At 33.9% G+C, this 20,561-nt stretch overlaps 1 protein-coding gene across 6 annotated transcripts in view; it reads left to right on the forward strand.

Annotated features, from left to right (window-relative positions):
• ACBD6 (acyl-CoA binding domain containing 6) overlaps positions 1-20,561 on the forward strand; it is a 150,011-nt gene that overhangs the window by 54,318 nt on the left and 75,132 nt on the right. For 2 of the 6 annotated variants that reach the window (XR_013758013.1, XM_079105950.1), the window contains exons 5-7: positions 6,057-6,162; positions 10,881-10,910; positions 17,446-17,535. Coding sequence is in view for 2 of the 6 variants with exons in the window: in XM_079105950.1 (XP_078962076.1) it covers positions 6,057-6,162; positions 10,881-10,910; positions 17,446-17,535 (226 nt within the window). In the remaining 4 variants the exon portion in view is untranslated. The remainder of the gene's footprint in view (positions 1-6,056; positions 6,163-10,880; positions 10,911-17,445; positions 17,536-20,561) is intronic. The other 4 variants (XR_013758011.1, XM_079105951.1, XR_013758010.1 and 1 more) reach the window with 2 other exon arrangements.

Consider the following 20,561-nt stretch of genomic DNA (forward strand, 5'->3'; position numbering starts at 1 on the left):
TTTTTTTCTTTGAAGATCTGATTAATATTGGTTAGATTGATTGACATTGTTATATCAAGATATGAAAATGACCCTAGCTTATAACATATACTAAATTTTTAAGATAAAAATGACAGCTAACATGTTGATTGTTTATTATATGCTAGTAACCATACTATGTTATATGATACGTCACTTAATCTTCAGAATGACCCTATTTAATGTGGATGTTATTAATATCCCTGTTTTACAGATGAGGAAATAGATTCAGAGAGGGTAGGTTATTTGCTCAAGGTCACATGGTTAGTACCTACCCTTAATTACAGTATTGGTTCTTGAGATGTTTGAGAAATCATTGTTAATTTCTAATCAGTGAAGTTAGATTTAATAGTTGCTATTCCATTACTGTACTGAACATCTTCAGTTAAATTTTTAAAACTAAACCCCTTTCCCATTTAGTTTTCTTAAAAATGTGCTTCACAAGCCTGATGGACCTGGTGGTACACATCTGTAATCACAGCTACTTGGGAGGCTGAGACAGGTGAATTCCAAGTTTGAGGTCAGCCTAGGCAACTAGTGAGGCCGTGTCTCAAAATAGAATAGAAAGGGATGGAGGTGTAACTCAGTGGTGTAACTGGGTTCAATTCCCAGTACTATTAAAAAAAAAAAAAAAGGGCTTCACAGGTAAATTAGAGACTGTAGTCTTTCATTTATCACACCGCTGGCAGTGATGTTTCTTTGGATTGTTTATTGATTTGAGACTCACCTTAGTGGTTGAGAATGTAACCTAGCTGTGTAAAAACCTTTTAGCAGAGGGTTCCTTTGTCTCTACCTCCTCGCCAACACTTGTTTTCATTCATCTTTTTGAAAATAGTCCCAACTGACAGGCCTGAAATGATATTTCATTGCGAGGAATAGATTTTGAGCATTTTTCATGTATTTGTTGGCTATTCATCTCTTAAGTCATGTCTGTTCAGATCCTTTGCCATTTTTAAATTGGTCTATTTGTTTTCCTGCTCTTGAGTGTTTTTAGTTCTTTTTATATCTTAGATATTAACTCCTTATCAATGTATAGATTTCTAAACATCCTTTTGTGAGTAGCCAACTCCTTTCTTTTGTCCTCTACTTGTAAAATTTTGAGTTAGGACAGTGGGAGTCAAAAAATCACTCTGTAGTCCCTAAGAAGTTTTAAGATAGCTTCTAAAATTTTTCATTAACTCTAAATGATTGCAAAGTATATAATTTCTGATATTATATGGATAATGCAATTTTTAAAATAAACAGATTGTTCTAGTGGAATCTAGATAATGTAATGATAATCCATTTTTTAAAATATATGAACATGTTATTATTAAGGGAAATTGGGCAAAGGGTACTCAGGATCTCTCTATTATTTCTTCCAACTGAGTATTCATTCAGTTATCTCAAAACAAAAAATTGATTCTTTTTTTTTTTTTGCGGTGCTGGGGATTGAACCCAGGGCCTTGTGCTTGCAAGGCAAGCACTCTACCAACTGAGCTATATCCCCAGCCCAAAAAATTGATTCTGATCTTGATGAAAAAGTTGACTGAGTTCTTCAATAGAAATTTTACATCTTGTTTTTTCATTTTTACATAATTTCATTTTGAAGTAACATATCCCTGCATAGTCTAGTTACACTGTTAGAATTGCTTACAAAAATATGTATGTTAATTGAATTTTAAGGATTAATTTTCTGTGATCCAAAAGTTTTAAGATTTATTTTTTATTCAATTTTATCATTACTATTTCTGTACAGTTGATCAAAACAGCATACGTTGTGTTTTATTAAACGTATATAAGTTTTGTTTGTAAGTATTGTTATAATGTTATGTCATCAAATATAATTAAAGATGTCTATTCATAAGATGGATAGGGGCGCTGGGGTTGTGGCTCAGTGGTAGAGTGCCTAGCATGCGTGAGGCATTGAGTTTGAGTCTCAGCATCACATATAAATAAGTGAATAAAATAAGGTCTGTCAACATCTTAAAAAAAAGATGGATGGGACTTTGAAAAACTTTATTGTAAGCAGATCTTTTTTTCCCCCTCGTGCAGGGCATCAAACCTAGTCTCATAACATTCTAGGCAAGTGCTGTACCACTGAAGTATACCAGGAGCCTGACTTCTGTATTAGAATGATCAGAGTTCAGCATCAAGTCTGTTTTTTGTTTTATTTCATCTCTTCCATCCTCTGAACTGTTACCAGAGGCTTTCTAACACCAGTTTTTTACCAAAAGTGTACCATGGGTTATTTTCTATCTTGGAGTAGTACATAATAATGAGAGGTATGTGCCTTACTTTTATAAAACAAGAGGAGCATGTTTGAGTAGAGGGAATGTGGTAAAGGAGATTGGTGATGAAATATTTACTACAGGAGCTGTTTAAGGTAGATCTGCTTATGAAAAAAATGCATTCATTTAGAAGTTGAGGAGCTGGAAACTGCTTCACTTTAAAGTATCCATACCTGCATTTCCCTTTAAAGGTCTTTACCCTAGAGCCCTTAGTTTGAAGAATTAATGACATTTTTTGTATTTTTGAGAATATTGGGTGCATCTTTGTGGATACTTTCTTTGGGTTTTCATGCATTCAGTATGTTTATTCATTGTCTCTTTACTTGAATAGTATTTTATATCTAATTACAAATTGATTGATAAAAATATGAATTAAATTGGAATATTTGTTGAATGTAATGTGCTTTTTAATTTTATGAAATAGTAGTTAAATGAGCTGCATGTGGCTTGCGATGAAACAGACTTGAAACATTCTTTTGAGAGGAAAATAGAATCGGTGTAGAAAACGGCGCCGATAACATTTTTAGGAATGGACAGGGCTCTGGACCTCCTGTGACAGGATGGAAAATAGCCACACTTCAACACCATACCTCTTGCTCTTGTCTGTCCTTACAGTTCAAAGAATTTCAAAGAAAACCAGTGATTTTTCCTTGAGGTATATAAAAATGTATTTTTGTCAATTTCAGAAAATGTGGAGTAATATAAAGAAAGACATTTTATCCTTTGCTGGGAGAACATGGGATATCCCTGAGGCCAGGTGGCATTGCTAACATAACTCATACTCATCTGTAGGGAACAAGTACGCTTTTCAGACTCATATTCAACAGAGAGGAATCAAGATAACTTAGTAGGAATCATAAGAGAAATAAAGTGAGAAGACTAGAAGGGCATTGACATTTTTATTGTGGCATTTTTATTGTGACATGTTTATATTTCATAATGCTTGGGTTCATTTGCACATATTATTTAAGGTAAGTATTACTGTAGAGGAATAGTTTGCCTTGAAAGACTGTAGTGTGCACCTAACAGGAAAGTGTAGTAAGAGAAAGAACTCAATTTGTACAATGTATGTAATTTTGTTGGGGGCAAGAGAGATATGTGGAAAGATATTTCTCCATTTTGGCCACTGGGTGGTGACATTGTATAAAGACAGCTTGGTTGCTAGTAAATAAAATAGTCAAAATTTGGTTTGGAAGTGAAAATGTGTGTTTAACAACTAAGACTAAGAGTATCCCATAATTTTTTAATATTAACCCATTTACCTTTGTAGCACATTTATGATGATCTCATTTAACTTCTCTTTTTGATATTTAATTTACATGGTGTACCTACCCTGAGGTATTTTATACTGCCTGTCATATTCAGTGATGATAAACTATATACTGTAAACAGGCATTTAAATAGACAAGTGCCCCTCGTCCTCCAAAAAATTCAAATACGAAGACAAAATAATTGATACAGATGATATGTCTAAGAAATATATTGAAAATATGGTAAGCAGAATAAAAGTACGTTTGCACGGTTTGCTCCTCTAGTGCTCATAGCATGGATGTGTACCTACATTTGAAAGTCGGGTTCAGAAGGAGGGAGCACTCAGAAGGTCCTCTTGTCTCTGAATAGCCCGTGCATGTTACTGTGTATGAGCCACATCCTTAGGACCCTCCTGTTTTCCTTTGTGTGTCACCACCAACTCCCCATTATTTTCAAATTAAACAATTGGTGGGTAGTACATTTTTGTAATGACTTAAAATAACCCTGTTCCTTCTCTCATGGTTGAGGTTGTTGCCTCTTGAATTAGAGGGGTCTCTCATAATGGATTGGAGGAAATTAGGTCCTTATTATTCCCAAATTGGAACTCTAAATGCACTTTTTTTTTTTTTGGTTTGGTAACTTAACCTTCCTTTTTTTTTTTAATTTTTTTTTTTTTTTTTTGTAAACAAATGGGATACATGTTGTTTCTCTGTACATGGCATAAAGGCATACCATTTGTATAATCATAAATTTACATAGGGTAATGTTGTTTGATTCATTCTGTTATTTTTCCCTTCCCCCACCCCTCTTTTCCCTCTATACAGTCCTTCCTCCCTCCATTCTTGCCCCCCTCCCTAACCCTAACACTAACCCTTCCCTCCCTCTAAATGCACTTTTTCATATAAACAGTGTTTTTGTTGGTAATATAGCTGAAGTGGTATTATATGCAGCCCTAATTTTAAAAATCAGACTTCCTTTCTGGGGTTTTGGGTTTAGTTATTCATATTTTCTTTACATAGTAAATGATCTAGAAGTGCATTTTCACTTCTGCAAAACAGGACATTTTCAAATTAAATATGAGTTCTTCCTTGAATCCTGTTTCATTTTCTTAAGCTTGAAGTGGGTTATTTCTCTTCTGTTCTTTTATAGTCCTATATAAAGACTAGATTCTACACTATGTTAATGGTGGATAGATTTTATCATCCCAGTTATACTTTATTTGTGATGAAGGCAAACTTTCTTGCTTAACTTTGTATCTGTTATCAAAAGAATCTTGTTTAGTACCTTAGTATGTAATAAGTGTGCAATAAAATATCCAGATGCTTAAGAAAGTTTTTAAATTGTTGATGACAAAGTATGTGTTTTATGATAACCACTTATGGCAAAATATAACTTTTTATACCACATAAGTTGTTTAAATGAACTTTAAGAATGAGGGTTCCTATGACTAGATGTTTTGATATCTGATGAATGGATGTTATGGCCTTGCAGGTTATAAAACTTACATAATTTTTAGAACTCAAAATGCATTCTTTTATACCTATCCATAAAATTCAGACCACATATGAGACAGTTTCACTGTAACATTCAAAATTTCTGATCCTTTGAGGAATTTTTGCTGACCCTATTGAGAATCTGATTAAAGCTATTCCCTCACTATCCAAAATCCAGGGGGGGAAAATGCCCATGCAAAGATAATTCTGTATACTATTTTAGAGAGTTCATAGATCTCATGTTAAGAACTTCTCTTTTAGATTCTGGAGTAGAATATGGCAGTCATGACTAGTCAAGGGACAGAGTTCTAGCTCATTTTTATGCTTGATAAATGTGGTGCCATTTGGAAGGTCATTTAACCTTTCCTTACCATCTTTTGAATTAAAGATTGAGTGAATTAGCACATGCAATATATTTAGAATAGTACCCTGTACAGAGTATGCTTCCCAGTCTTTGTTCCCAGTCTTTAATTCTGCTCTCATGAAGGATTTCTAAATTTTGTAATACCTCCTTTTGTCTAGTTACCTTTAAGAAAATTATTTTCTTATTAAAACATAAGTAACAATCAGTATTCTGTTATCCTGCAAGGCAAATTATAAGCTATGCCCTGATGTTTTGGTACTTTGGTACAGATAGTAGTAAATGAGGGACCAAAACCTACCATCTCATTGCAGTGCTATAATTGAAAATCTATAATCAGAGGAAATGTGTGCCTCTCAGTTGTAAGAGTAACTGGGAAAAGGGCTCTGAGAAAAATCTTCTTCCAACATTGTTTTGGTGTACTAGTGTAATGTGATAAGGCAGATGAAGTTTTGCCCATAATTATAGCTGCTAAGAACTTTAGTTTTTGTGGGGGTGGATATATCATATCTATTATAAGTTTTTCTTTATTCAAACTGTTTTATAAAACCAGATTCCTTTAATACCTATGTTAGCAGCAAACAGGTTATGTTAAAAATATGTAACTTTTATATATCATCCAGTAAGACAAATACCTTTTTTTTTTTTTTTAAACTCTATTAGGGAAGAAGACAAAAACATATTTGATTACTGCAGGGAAAACAACATTGACCATATAACCAAAGCCATCAAATTGAAAAATATGGATGTGAATACAAAAGATGAAGAGGTATGAAAACCTACCCTCTTTTGATTTCTGATGAATGGATGCTATCATTTTGTAGGGTAATAAAACACACCAGTTTAATTGTTCTTATACTTTCTTGTTTTGCCCCAATGCCTTTTTTTTTTTTTTTAAATGATGGGCCTTTGAACTACAACTCAAAAGTACATTGTGGTTAAGAGCATATCAGAATATCTAAATGAGTTGATGTCACCCAGTTAAGATACTTTCTGTGTCTATATCCAGCATATTTCTATCCACATTGCAGACATGGACAGAAATATGATAAGCTAAAAATTATCATGAATAACTTTTGTTTAAGATGCAAGGAGAGACTTTTAGCATGGTAAGTAAAATCTATAGATTATAGCACTCTCATTTATAAATGAGCGGTATTTATAAATAACTCTAACATGTTCTTTCATTATACCGCAAATGGGTATATTGTTCCTTGCTCAATAAATATATTTCTGGTAATCTGTGTCAGAATTTTGATAAATCCAGTCCTTCAAATGCTGACCCACTAGTTAAAGGGACCCTTTAATAAATTATTTTCAGAATATATTCTCAATTTATTTGCTTTATGAATAAAACTATTCACATATTTAGCTCTCAAAGGAGGTACTTGTTAGGAAGAGGATGTGCAGTGATCATAGATAATCTGTAAGATATACAATTAACCAGCCTATTATGTTTAAGAACTCCCTCTGCAGGTTAGCGCTTAATGATATCTCACATTTAGGCAACATATTTCCTATAATATATTGTCAATGGCATCTGGAATTGAAAATGTGCAGTTATAATACTAGAGTAAAGGGGGACCAATAATACTGTTTGTTTTTCACTAAGTAATAAAAAGTCAAGAAAGATGTAGCTAGAGGAAAACAGAAGCCAAATTGTGAAAAAATAATTTCAGGTCTTCTTATTCCAATTAGGATTTTTGCTTTGTGTGTTGGAGGTGGGAGTTGTTTTTTTTCCTTTTTGAAAAGAAAAATAGGGCTGGGGATATGACTCAGTTGGTAGAGTGCTTGCCTTGCAAGCATCAAGGCCCTGGGTTCAAACCCCAGCACTGCAAAAAAAAGAAAAGAAAAGAAAAAGAAACCAAATATTGCTTTTCTTGATTTTATTATTTTTAATGCTTATGCTTTAAGATTTTTATAAAATTAATACATATAGTTTTTTAAAAAGTAAATAGTATTATTAGTCTCATAACAAAAAAAGTTCTTTGATTCTAGCTTCCTTAAAGGCAAAAGCTTTCAATTTTTGTGGTTGTTTATCTTGAAATTTGCAAGTATAATTCTAAATAATATGCTTTTGTCTCTTGATTTTTTCACTTTAGACATTATCAATTTCTTTCTATTTCATGTTTGGATTTACATTTTAATCATCTTTCCCTCTGTCTTTTCTCTGACCTCTTAAATACAGTTGTATCACAACTTTTAATTGTAGCTTTCTGATTGCATATCTGTTGAATCCATGTTTATATTATCATGACTGTATAAATATTATTCATTGCTAAGCTGTGGACTGTACCTGCGTATCAGGGAGCATTTACTTCAGCAATAAACAACACTCAACTTTCAGTGGCTTACATCGACAAATATTTATTTCACCCATGTCACCAACTTATTAGATGGGTGACACCATCTCAGATACTCTGATACACTCTTTAGTTCTGCCCTTATTTATCTTTCTGATATTTCAAAAGGATTTGGGATCAGTTGAGGCTCTACTAGATTCTGATAGCCTGGTTTGGACTCAGTTCATCTTGGTTTCATTTGTCTTCGCAGTCTGAGCTATAACACACTCTGGGACAGGAGCTGAAGGCAGACAGCCAGACCCCACAAACACATTTAAAACTTTTGCTTGGAAATGATGCATATCACATCTACTCACATTCCTTTGAAGAAAACAAGTCATGCTGTCAGGCCCCCCATTATTTTAATGAGAGGTATGCTCTGATTATGGGCAAGAAAGGCAAGAGTGGGAAAAGAATGAATAATTTTGTAATTATGAATAATAATATTTACTTGTCATGGTACAACATTGTTTTTCTTAAAGTTAATGATTGCCCTTTTTTGTTTTGTTTGTTTTTACGTTTAGTCTTCTCTGCTTCTGTCATTAACTCTTTCCTCAAATTGCCCAACAGAGCTATAGAACTCTTCTCAGTACATTCAAACACCTCCAGATTGAACCCCACATTTTTCTTAGATACATTCCTTTGGGAATGCTCCTTCCTTCTTTGTCTCTAATCTCTGCTGGTGCCATCTAGGCCTGTTGCATAGATGTTATCCTGAGATTTCTGTTTATCAACTGTTCTAGAAATTCTCTTCTCTCCTTGGCTCTATTCTCCTGTTTTCTGGATCCCATATTTTCGTCTTTTATGATTTACTTCCTTACTTTGATGGAGCATCTCCTCTGATAGTGCATGCACTTACGAACGTTCTCTCTCTCTCCCTCTCTCTCCCTCCGTCTTCCTCTCCCTCCCTCCCTCCTATTGTTTATTTCCCTGTTTCGGTGGAACATTTCTTCAAGTAGTTTCTTGAAAAAAAGATACGTGTTTATAGATGATTTTTTAAAATGTCCCTATCAGTGTTTTTGGCCTATGCCACATCCTTACTAAATTCGATGAATTAATGAATGTTTGAAAGAATGAATAGATAGAAGCAGTATAGTGTAACAACAGTGAAAGATGGACTACATGGATCCAAGTCCTAGCACTGTCACTTTCTGGGTATGTGACCTTTGTCAAATTTACTCTGTGTCTTAGTTTCCTAAATGTGTAATATGGAAATAATTGTACTTGACTCAGGATTGTTTTGAGAATCAGTAAGTTAATATATAAAGCATGTAAATAGTACTTGATATACACATAGTAAGCATGCAATAAATTTCTTTGATATTCTTAATATGAGTGAAGAATATAATGAAGAGCCAGCCATAGTGGTGTATACCTGTAATCCCATCAGCTCAGTAGACTGAGGCAAGAGGATAACAAGTTCAAAGCCAACCTCAGCAACTTAGTGAGGTGCTGAGCAACTCAGTGAGACCCTGTCTCTAAATAAAATATAAAAAAAGGACTGAGAATGTGGCTCAGAGGTTAAGTGCCCCTAGGTTCAATCCCCAGTACAAAATACACACACACACACACACACACACACACACACACACACACACACACATAATGAAGAAATGAATAAAGAAACCACTTAACTTTTCAAGGTCAGTCTTTTCACTGGTACATATCATGTATGTACCATATAACCCCAATTAATACTTCTTTCTTTCAGATAACAAATAATACTTAATGAAGTGTGTATTGTAATTTACAGAGCACTTTTACTTCTTACCATGTTATGTTCACAGTAATCCTCTAAGATAGATATTATGCTCATTTTGCAGACAGAAACTGCCATTCAGAGATGTACATTTACCTTCTCAAACACATATACCTACTAAGGGGAAATGTGATCTGGGAGAGGAATATTCTCATCACTGGATTAAAAAAAAAAAAAGGATAATCCATTTTCATTTGACCTGCTTTATTTTATGCTCTGATTTACAAAAAATTCTTTTATAAAATAGTACTAAAAGTCAAATCCATATGTGACCTCTGCAAAGATCATTGGATGGATAGCAGTGATAATAATAAAATAAGTGTCTAGAACACAAATAGCTTACACTAACACAGTTCTTTTGTGAAAATAAAAGGAAAACTTGGAAAATATATGCCATTTACTACTTTGATGTAGTACTGCTTCCAAGCTCTTCCAGTTTGTTGCCCATGCAGCCACCTTTACCCCCAGCCTGCCAGAACATTGTGTTTCCATGAACAGATGAAGTGCTTACACATTCATAGACTGAGACGCCAAGAATTCAGTTGGGTTCTCTCATTGCTCCAAGCAGATTTCTGTCCTCTCAGCCATGAAAACTCAGGCTGAGCTTTGAATACTGATGGCAAACCCTTTTATTATTAATCAGGGATTTGTATGAATTAATTTAAGGTCATAAGGGAGATGGGAGCTTAAAATTAGAATCAAACTTAACATCCTAAATAAAATAAATGGTGCTGCTTTGTGACATTTAAAAGGTCTAACAGATAAAATAATTTGGTGTGCCAAATTTGGTGATGGACTAAATGTATGTGACCTCAGAATGAAGTATCTAGCCAAATACTTCTTGTCCCTTATCAGTAGGAAGACATTTTCATGTTATAAAAGTCGGAAGACAGTTTGAGTTTTGAAAGGACATCCAGATCTGTGTGTTTATCTGGTATTCGAATTTTGAGATATTTTTCTCCTGATTGCCTAGTATTCTTTGAGATGACATGTTTTTACATAAAATGTTTATCCAGTAGATTCAACAAATTTTACCTTTGCTCCTTACATGACTAAAAGTTACATTTAATGCTTTTGAAGTTTTCTGTGAGCACACAAAGAAGTTTAATTATAGTCATAAAATGATGAATGCATTCCCATATACTGAAATAAGCACAATAAATTATTAGATTATTATAATAAATTTGTAAGTTATAAATTATTGTTGCTGAAATGCAAGTATTTGAATCTGTTATATGAACTGTCTTTTAAATAAAATGTTTTGTATCTCATAATTAAATTATTTGATTATGTATAAGTGTAGTTTCTCATGTATACCTTTTATTCATGTTTTAATTGCTACAAGTATAGTAAAGGCTATGTTTCTTTTCTTTTGCCGCATTATAGATCAAACCCAGGAAGCACTCTGCCACTAAGGTACATCCCCAGCCCAAGACATATATTTCTAATTTGAGAATTTTACATGTTTCCCACTGATATAATAAATAGGACATTGTATATTTTGCTTAAGGGGGGAAGGTTTCTTAGTCACACCATTTGGGATGTTATTAATATATCAGATGTTTCAGGGTCCAAGTGGTGTAGTATGTACTGACTTTGTGTTTAAATTACAACTTTTATTACATTTTTAACCATTTTCAAAATGCTCAGAAATTGAGATAGAGGCTATGAAGAGATACTGAGGGTAGAGAATATGAAAAGGGCAAGCGATCTTAAAGTCTGTTTAATTTTTAAAATACTGGTTCAGTTTTTAACTTTAAGCCATATTAATTCAGCTTTTCTTCACACATGCCAAATATTTATGATTCTTTCAAGAAAATATTAAAGGGGGAAGGGATGATATAAGTAATTTTCAAAGTATATTTAAGATGAGTAGAATATTATCAAACAGCAAGCACAAATTATGTCTGCATAATTCTTGTCACACATTATTTCTCAGATTAGTCATATATAACAGGCACTAAATACATGCTTATTGATGATATTTAAATAGTATTTTAAACCTTTATGGTGATTTTAAGTTGTTTTAGAACAAATGTAGCAATGTGTTATTTTAACAAAACTGATGACATTCTGGTGCAACGTAAGGCCCTGCAAAGTATTCACAGTTCGTTGGTTTCCCATTGAATGCACCCCTTTGATTGAGATAGCTTTATTCTTTTTCCTTTTTTTTTTTTTTTTTTTTTTTCCAGCAGTAGTGGGGACTGAACCCTGGGGTACTCTACCACCAAGCCACAACCCCAGTCCTTTTAAAATTTTGATACAGCATTTCACCAGGCTGCAGAGGCTGGGCTCAAACTTGGAATCCTCCTGCCTCAGCCTCTCCAGTGTACCACCTTTCCGGACTGAGCTGCTTCTTTAGTTAAATTCTTTCATTTCTATCTTTTGAAGTCATATTGTTATCTTTAGCTATTTTTCATGTGTCTGTTGATTGTTTTAAATATTTTGAAGGAGGTCACCTTTCTTTTGACTCCCTTTCCCTTCTTGCTTTGTTTTAAATCTGGAGCTCTTGAGAATACAGTTTGCACATTTTTGACTTGAGAAGCTGCTGCAAACTCTTGTGAAACTCACGATATTCAGTTATAGAGAAGCAAAAGATTTAAGAGTCAGGGTTAGTATACCGAGGTTAAATTTCTGCTTTTATTTAAGATATGAAAAAGGAAGAAAAAAATCTATCCTCAAGTAACTTTCTACATTACAGTGTATGTTATTTTGCATATATAATTAAGGTGTTAATTTGAAGGATATTTGTTTATTTGTACTAGTGATTAAAAAATGCATTACAAACTGTCTATGCTCCTTTGCATTGAGGCAGACAACAACATTTAAAAATGGAGCCTATGGTCAAACTTTACATCAGAAACTCACGTTATTACAAAATCAGAAGACAGTGAATGTAGTTTAAATTTCATGAGCTATGGCAACTTATTTTTTGTTTTCTAAATTGTAGTAAAATGTATGTGACAAAATTTACCATTTTAATCATTTGTAAGTATCCTTGTCTGTGTCAGTAGGTCCCTTTGACTTTGCTGTGCAGCAGTCACCGTCATCCAGCTCCAGAACTTCATCTTCCCAACTGAAACATTACACACTGACTTTCCCTTCTCCCTTCCCCCAGCCTCTGGCAGCCACCACTGTACTTTCTATTTCTATGAATTTGACAGTTCTACAAACCTTATCTGAGTGGAATCACACAATATTTGTTCTTTTTTGACTGGTTTATTGCCCTTAATGTTTTCAAACTGTATCCACATGGTAGCATGGGTCAGAATTTTCTTCCTTTTAAAACTGAATAGTCTATTTTATGTGTTTACTACATTTTGTTTATTCAAATATCCATCAGTAGATACTTGATGTGCTTTCAACTTTTGGCTTTTGTGAGTAATAAGTCTGTGTAAATGGATGTACAAATTTTTGTTTGGTTTCCTCCAACAATTGGTTATGAAAACATGTTAAGCATACATTTTTCATTGAACATCTGTATTCCTACCACCTAGATTCTACCATAATATTTCACTATACTGTCTTTATTGATACCTAGATCCATCAATCCATGTTGGTGTTTGATGCATTTTAGAGTGCAGAGGTGCTTCAGTATGCATATTATTAACTAGAATTCAGGATTAGTTTATTTTTTCCTCTAAAATTATATACAGTGAAATCTACAAATTTGAAGTGCACACTCAGTGAATTTTGACAAATGCACATACATGTAATTGAAGCTCCTGTCAAGATCTAGAACTTGCCTATAACCCCATAAAGTTCCCTCATGTGCCTTCTCATCCAGTCCTTTCTTATAATTCCAAAAAGGAAATCGCTGTTCTATTAGCATAGGTTAATTTTGTACATACATCTTTCTGAAAATGGAATGATACATATATGTTCTTCTGTGTAAGGCTTCTTTCATTCAGCATAGTGGTTCTGAGATTCATCCATATTGTTACGTATTAGTACTGACTTCCTTTTTATTTCTAAGTAATGTGTAAATAGGCCACAACTCATTTATCCATTAAAATGGATATGGCTTTTTTCACTGCCCCTTATTGTTATTAATAGTTTTCATCAGGACAAAAATAACATCTTTCTTGCTTATTCCTTAACATAGCTTAGTGAATGCTTGTGAAGGAATTTTTTGAAGTAGTTTTTAAAAATCTCAGTTTCCCTGACAGTTTAGCAATACCAGTTCTCCTTATTCTACATCACCAGTGAAAGAGATCAAATAGTTGTCTGTCAGTATATTCATTAATTTATTTATCCATACATACAGTGCTGGAGATCAAATCCAAGGTCTCAACCACTGAACTTTACTTCTCTCCCCTAGTTTTCCTTTTAATGCTGATAAATTATTCCACAATCAATTACTTCTATGCCAGGTTTATCTTCAGATCTTATGCTTTTTCCTAATCTTCCTCCTAATGTTTTATGCAACATTGGCACTTGACTGTGGAGAGGGACATGGAAATAGGAGGCATTTGTAGTTTCTGGTTGTTGAAGGTGGGGGACTTCTCACAGTGCCAACTGCTATTAATAGCAACAGCAAAGAATAGAAGAGAGGGTAAGATAGAGAAGACACAGACATTATAGGTTATTGGCATCTGAAGTCAGTCCTTACTACAATTGTAAATGGAAACCCATATTTTTTTGCAGAGAAAATTTCAGATAAATCTATTGGCACTGTTCAATTGCTAATTAGACAGGTATCCTGCCATATGTCTTTGATAAAATGGCAACTCTCAGAAATTTAAATATGCCACTTTTGCCATGTTTTTATCTACTGTATATCCGATATTTATGCTTTATATCTGATCTCAAAATACCATAGGAACATGAAAATTCATTTTATAATAGAATCTCTTTTCATTTAATTTTGCAATATCCAGGAGAAAAATCTAATATAAAAAATTCTGCATGGTTGAAGGACAGGTAATTAAGGATATCAAAGAAGCATTTAAAATATTAAGACCCACTCTGTATTTTCCAGAAGGCTTGAAAGTAATACCACTTAATAGGTTACTTGCTATTTTGCACTTTCAAAGCACTTTAGAGTCATTCATCTGTCTGAAGTAGGACAGTATTAACACCATTGGTTAATAGATGAGAACTCTCCCCCGATCCCATCCCAGATTTTCCTGTATTTGAATTCCAGAATTTATCCAGAGCTCTCCTAATAGTACCTGTAGTCTTTTGGTGGCCTAATAGACTGCCATCTTCTAAATATTTCTGGGATGTTTTTCCACAGGAGTTTTAAAATCTAGGAACAAAGAAATGTCATGTTTTGGGACAGTAGTAAAAATATATTTACTTTGAAATGTGTAATTATATTACACATAGAAAAAGGTAAAACAATTATGTATAATTAGGTAAAATATTTCAAATGTAGCTAAAGTCTTAAAGCAAATATAGCTTTAATGTGCACGTGCCTAATCCATGGTTCTCTGGAGAAGAGCTCATGGACTCTTGAACCCAAAGTATTTTAAATCATTACATTGTATTGGCCTAGGTGTGCTCGTGGTTAACAAAGAGAAAGTAACCATGAGTATTTATTTCCTGAGTTTGCCAAAATTAGTTATGAGGATAGCAGCTCCGTAAATTATTGGTTATTTTATTACTTGAACAATAATATTAAATTAGAGCATGTTTTCAGAAATTTTATAATTTCAAGAAATAAAGAGTATGGACACTTGGTTATGCTGATCTTTGTTCACTTACATGTAGAGCATCATGGTGCAAAAATTCCAAAGCCTGGTTTGTTTTATTTTTATTTATCAGTATGTTTAATTTTACTTTTATTTTTGAGCTTTTTAATGCTACAAAAATATTAATCATTAATGCCTTAATGTAGATATCTTCAGCACTTGTACAGAAAGTCATTGTCAGAGAATTCATTCTAATTCAAGGTTAATTAGTGTACCATTAAAATAATGTGTTACAAAAATTAATTGCATTATAGGTCAAAACATGTGTTAAAAAGCATGGTATAGATGTCTGAGAGCACCTCATCCTCTTAAAACATTGCTGTACGTGTGTCACCCTTCTGGAAAGTACATCCAAAGTGGAAATCACTGCTGAGGTCCAGTCATAGGTGTTTCCCTAAAGTAAATTTTTGGCACCACATATGGCAAATTTAAAATATAACTCCCATTAACAGTAAAATGTGTTGCTGTCTGCTTTCCCATTCAAACAGCTAAGGATTTATATTTTAGAATTAGTTGATATAACCCTTTTGAGTCAAACGTAAAAGAAAAATGAAGAACCTGGTTGAGAAGTAAAAATTGTATGCACTTCTTGTGATAAAAGTACTAAATATATTAATACTCTTCCTACTCAACTATTAGGTAGTTCTGATACATATCCTACATAAGTATCTCAAACACCATCTTAATTATGTAGTAGTTCTTATTAATAGTTTAACTTAATTGCCATAATATGTACACTTAAGATTAGAACTATATGATGATAGATTTTGAAATTTTATCCAGTTCTTTTAATACAGAAGCTGTGTAACATTTACATTTAACTGTAGAATGTTTCATATACTGGTATTCGTTCAGTCTCATTAAAATATCTAGCCTTGTGGAGAATTTTAAAATCAGTGTCCTAATAACAGCAGGTCAGTAAACATTGGAGCTACAGAAATTTTAACATAGGAAGTGTTGCTCTAGCACTCAACAGTACTTTTTTTTTTTTTTCTCTTCACACTGGGCTTTTTGTAATTCTTTTCTTTTAAAAAAAAATCTTTTGCTACTACAACAAATTGTGAATGATTTGCCCATATTTTGTTTTTTAAATATTTTCAAAAATTTTTATTTCCCTCCCTTTTAGCCTAATGGAAAACAGATATTTACAGGTAAATAAAAGCAACCCAAGAAAATAAAAGGGGAAAAAAAAGGCCCATTTGTAAAGAGGAAGTTGTCCTATGCTGTTTTTTTGTTTCAACAATAGTTTCTGGTTTAATTGGTTGAACTAATAGGTGTATGAAGGGTGTCTGAATGATAGGAAGAGCAGAGGCTGGTTTAAAAACACCTTCTCGAGGTACTTTAATGCCATGATCATCCCAGCAATATCTATTTAAATCTTTCCTACAATGACATGAAGTGGGGATCTCAACTTCATGTGAAAGAACTGTCCATTCTTTATAAATGCAAGCATCATCATCACCCTCAAAAAGTAGTCAGGTCGTACATCACTCTTCAGAAGAGCCCTGGCTCTAGGGGTTTTGTTTATCCTTTGAGCCTAGTAGCTTCTTCATCAGGTGGAGTAAGATTTTCTGACAGAATATAGAAGTAACACATTAATAGTAGCTGTGAGCCTGTGGGTTAAAATTAATGTCATATTTAGTGGTTTGTAGTTATTCTGTTTTAAATTGCCTTTCTCAGGCAACCATTGATGATAGACACTTGTAGACTGTACCAGGGTTTTTCAAATATTTCAGAGTATACATTTGCAATTTTAAGGGGCAGTGATTAATCTTACTTTTTAAAGACTAAACTAATGGAAATTTACATATGGTACATTTAGATTATAATTTCTACCTAGGTTTAAGTACCCATTTTTTTATTCATCAGATTTCTTTCACCAGAAGAAATGAATGTAATAATTTAATAAAACCATATTAATTAAAAACCTGAAAATTTATAAAGCATTTTCTTTGCAGTTCATTCATTGAACAAATATTCTTGATATAATCATTATTATTATTCTTATTTACATTCTATAGGTGAGGAAACTGATTAGGTTGAAAAAAATCACCAGACTGATGTGTATGGATCCAGAAGCAGAACTGAGAGATTCCAGTTGATTACCTATTGCTTTTGTCATAGTGCATTTTTGCATCAATCATTCTTCAAATAATTAACCTATAGCTTACAAATTTATTTATCTTTCTTAAACTATTATATGTTTTATATGGCCCCAAAACTGGATTAATTCATTTGTCTTTCTGTGTTTTTAGGGCAGAGCTCTACTCCATTGGGCATGTGATCGAGGACATAAGGAATTAGTCACAGTCTTACTACACTGTAAAGCTGACATTAATTGTCAGGTAAGAGTGATAAAGAAGGACCTTTCTTTTAAAGTTGAAATAAAATTCACAACAAAATTAGGAGATGAACTTTTTAAAGCCTGCAGTACAGTGGCACTTACTGTGTATCACAATGTTACACAGCATCACTGCTGTTCAGTTCCATAACATCGCCCTCCCTGCAGAAGGAATCCCTCTTCCTAAGCTGTCACCTATTTTCTCCAGGTCCCAGACCTTGGCAACCCCTAATCTGCTTTCTTTTTCTATGGATTTGCCTATTCCAGTTATTTCATGTAGATGGAATCATGAACTATGTGGTCATGAAATACCCTATCTGGATCTCTCTAGCATAGTATTTTCAATGTTGTAGCATGTAACAATACTATCAATTGTATGGATATCACCCATTTTGTTTATCCATTTATCAGCTGATGGGCTATTAGGTCATTTCCACCTTTTCACAATTGTGAGTAGTGCTACTGTAAATATTTCTATATTTTGTTTGTTTTAGCACCCATGTTTAGTTCTTTTGGTTATTTACCTAGTTAATTACGGGTCATGAGTTAATTTGATGTTTAACTTTTTTAAGAACCTTGCAAGTGTTTTCTGTAGGAGCTATACCATTTTACATTCCCACCAGCAATGTACGATGCTTTCAAGTTCACTATATCCTCACCACAACTTGTTATTTCCCGGGGCTGGGGAGATAGCTCAGTTGGTAGAGTGCTTGCCTTGCAAGCAGAAGGCCCTAGGTTCGATCCCCAGCACCCAAAAAAAAAACTTGTTATTTCCCTTTTAAACAGCCATCCAGGTGGGCATGAAGTTGTAACTCATCGTGGTATGATTTTGAATTTCGTTTCCTTAATGATGAACAATGTTGTGTTTTCATGTACCATTTATATATTTTCTTTGGATAAATGTATATTCCAATTTTTGCTCATTTTTAAAGTGACTCATTTGTCTTTGTTGTTGCGTTTTAGGAGTTCTTGATATACTCTAGATATTAGATTCTTGTCAGATATGATTTACAGATATTTTCTCTACGTTTTCTCTTCATTTTCTTGATAGCGTCCAGGAATATACAAGTTTTTAATTTTGATAAAATCTAATTTATCAGCTTTTTTTCTTGAGTTTATGGTGTCATACCTTAGAAATCATCACCACATCCAAGATTGTTAAGGTATACCCCATGTTTTCCTTTGTTTCTTTATTATAACAAAATATATGTAAGATTTACCATTTTAATCATTTTTGAGTGTACAGTTCAGTAACATTAGGTACATTCACATTGGGTGTAGACATCACCATCATTCATCTCTAGAACATTTGCTTCTTTGCCAGCTGACACTCTAAATGCAAACTCCCCAGGCCCCTTTCCCTCAGCCCCCCGCAAATCACCACGCTACTTTGTAGCTTTCTGGATTTGGACTACTCTGGGTGCTTTATATAAGTGGACTCATAAAAGATAATTGTCCCATCTTGACTAGCATTGTTCACTTAACATCTTCAGGGGTTATCAATGTAGCATGTTTTAGACTTTTCTTCCTTTTAAAGTTAAATAATGTTCTGTTGGTTGTAGTTTCCATATTTTGTTTACTGAAATAGCCATCAATGGACAATTTTGCATTCACCTTTTGCTAATGTGAACAATGGCTGCTGTGAATGTGGGTGTACAAATGTTGGTTCAAGTCCTTGCTTTCACCGTATATGCACAGAAGTAGAATTGCCATGTCATACAATGATTCTGTTTAATTTTTTTGAGGACTTGCCATACTGTTCCCCAAGCCGCTGTACCATTTTCTGTTCCCACCAGTAATACATTAGTGTTCCAATTTTTCCACATTGTGTAAATACTTACTTTCTGTGTCTTTGGTATTAGTGATCCCAGTAACTGATCTGGATTCCTTTTGTTTTGTTTTCCTGCCTAATTGGTCTGGATAGACCTGCCAGTACTATGGTTGAGTAGAACTGGGGGGTGGGGAAAGGCATTCTTGTTTTATTCCAGAAGTTTGGTTTTTTCATTTTAGTATGTTTAGTATTAAATGTTTTACACAGTATTCATTGACATATATATATATATATATATATATATATATATATCTCCATTCCATTTTAGTCTCCCAGGCCTTGTGTGCCTGCTCTGGATCTTACTAGTTCTGAAATTTTCAGTTCTAACTATTCTTCCCATTCATTCCACTCTGAATCTCTTATTTGACCTATGGATTTGTCCTGTCCCTTGACTGATGCACTATTAGTCCTTTTTCCATTGCTATGACAAAATACCCAAGGCTTATTTAAAAAAAGAAAAAAGGGAAATGTATTTAGCTCACAGCTTTGGAAGTTGAAAGTCCAAATAGCATGGAACCAGCTTTGTTGAGGGACCCCTGACCACCTCACATCATGGTGGATAGCATCATGGCAGGAGTATATGTGAGGCAGGAGTCACATGGCAAGACAGGAAGCTAAGAGAGTAACTCAGTGGGCAGGGTCACTCCTTTATAACAGCCCTCTCAACAGAACTAACCAGGGTCCCACAAGAATAACATCAATTTCTTCTGAGGGCAGCAGTCTCAATAACCTAATTATTTCCCACTAGGCTTTACCTCTTTAAGGGTGCCTCACCTCTTAACATCCCACATTGGAGACCAAGCTTCCACGTGAAACCTTGGGAAAAACCACATCCAAACCATAGCATTCCCCTTCTCCCATTTCAGTTCAGTTTTACCCACAGTTTCCTTGCTGTTGTCCTTAATCCGTTTTTCATTTGTCATAATCACCTAGCAGAACTCAATTCTGATTAATACAGTTGCTTGCCTTCTTCACATCTACACCTGGGTTCTAGGCAAAGCTAGAAAACAAATTCACACAACCCCTAGTTACCATAAATCACAGTGTCTGTCATTCCGACTGGCAAGTCTTGGCAGTTTGTCTTATTTTCAGAATATCTCCAGTTTCACAGAGGAAATAGAAGGCATCTTTATCACCAACCCAGATCTCAGCCAGATGCACATCTTCTCTGATGTCTCTCAGGCACTTCAGATTCACAG

Source organism: Sciurus vulgaris (genome assembly GCF_902686455.1).
Source record: "Sciurus vulgaris genome assembly, chromosome: 12".
Taxonomy (NCBI): Eukaryota; Metazoa; Chordata; class Mammalia; order Rodentia; family Sciuridae; genus Sciurus; species Sciurus vulgaris.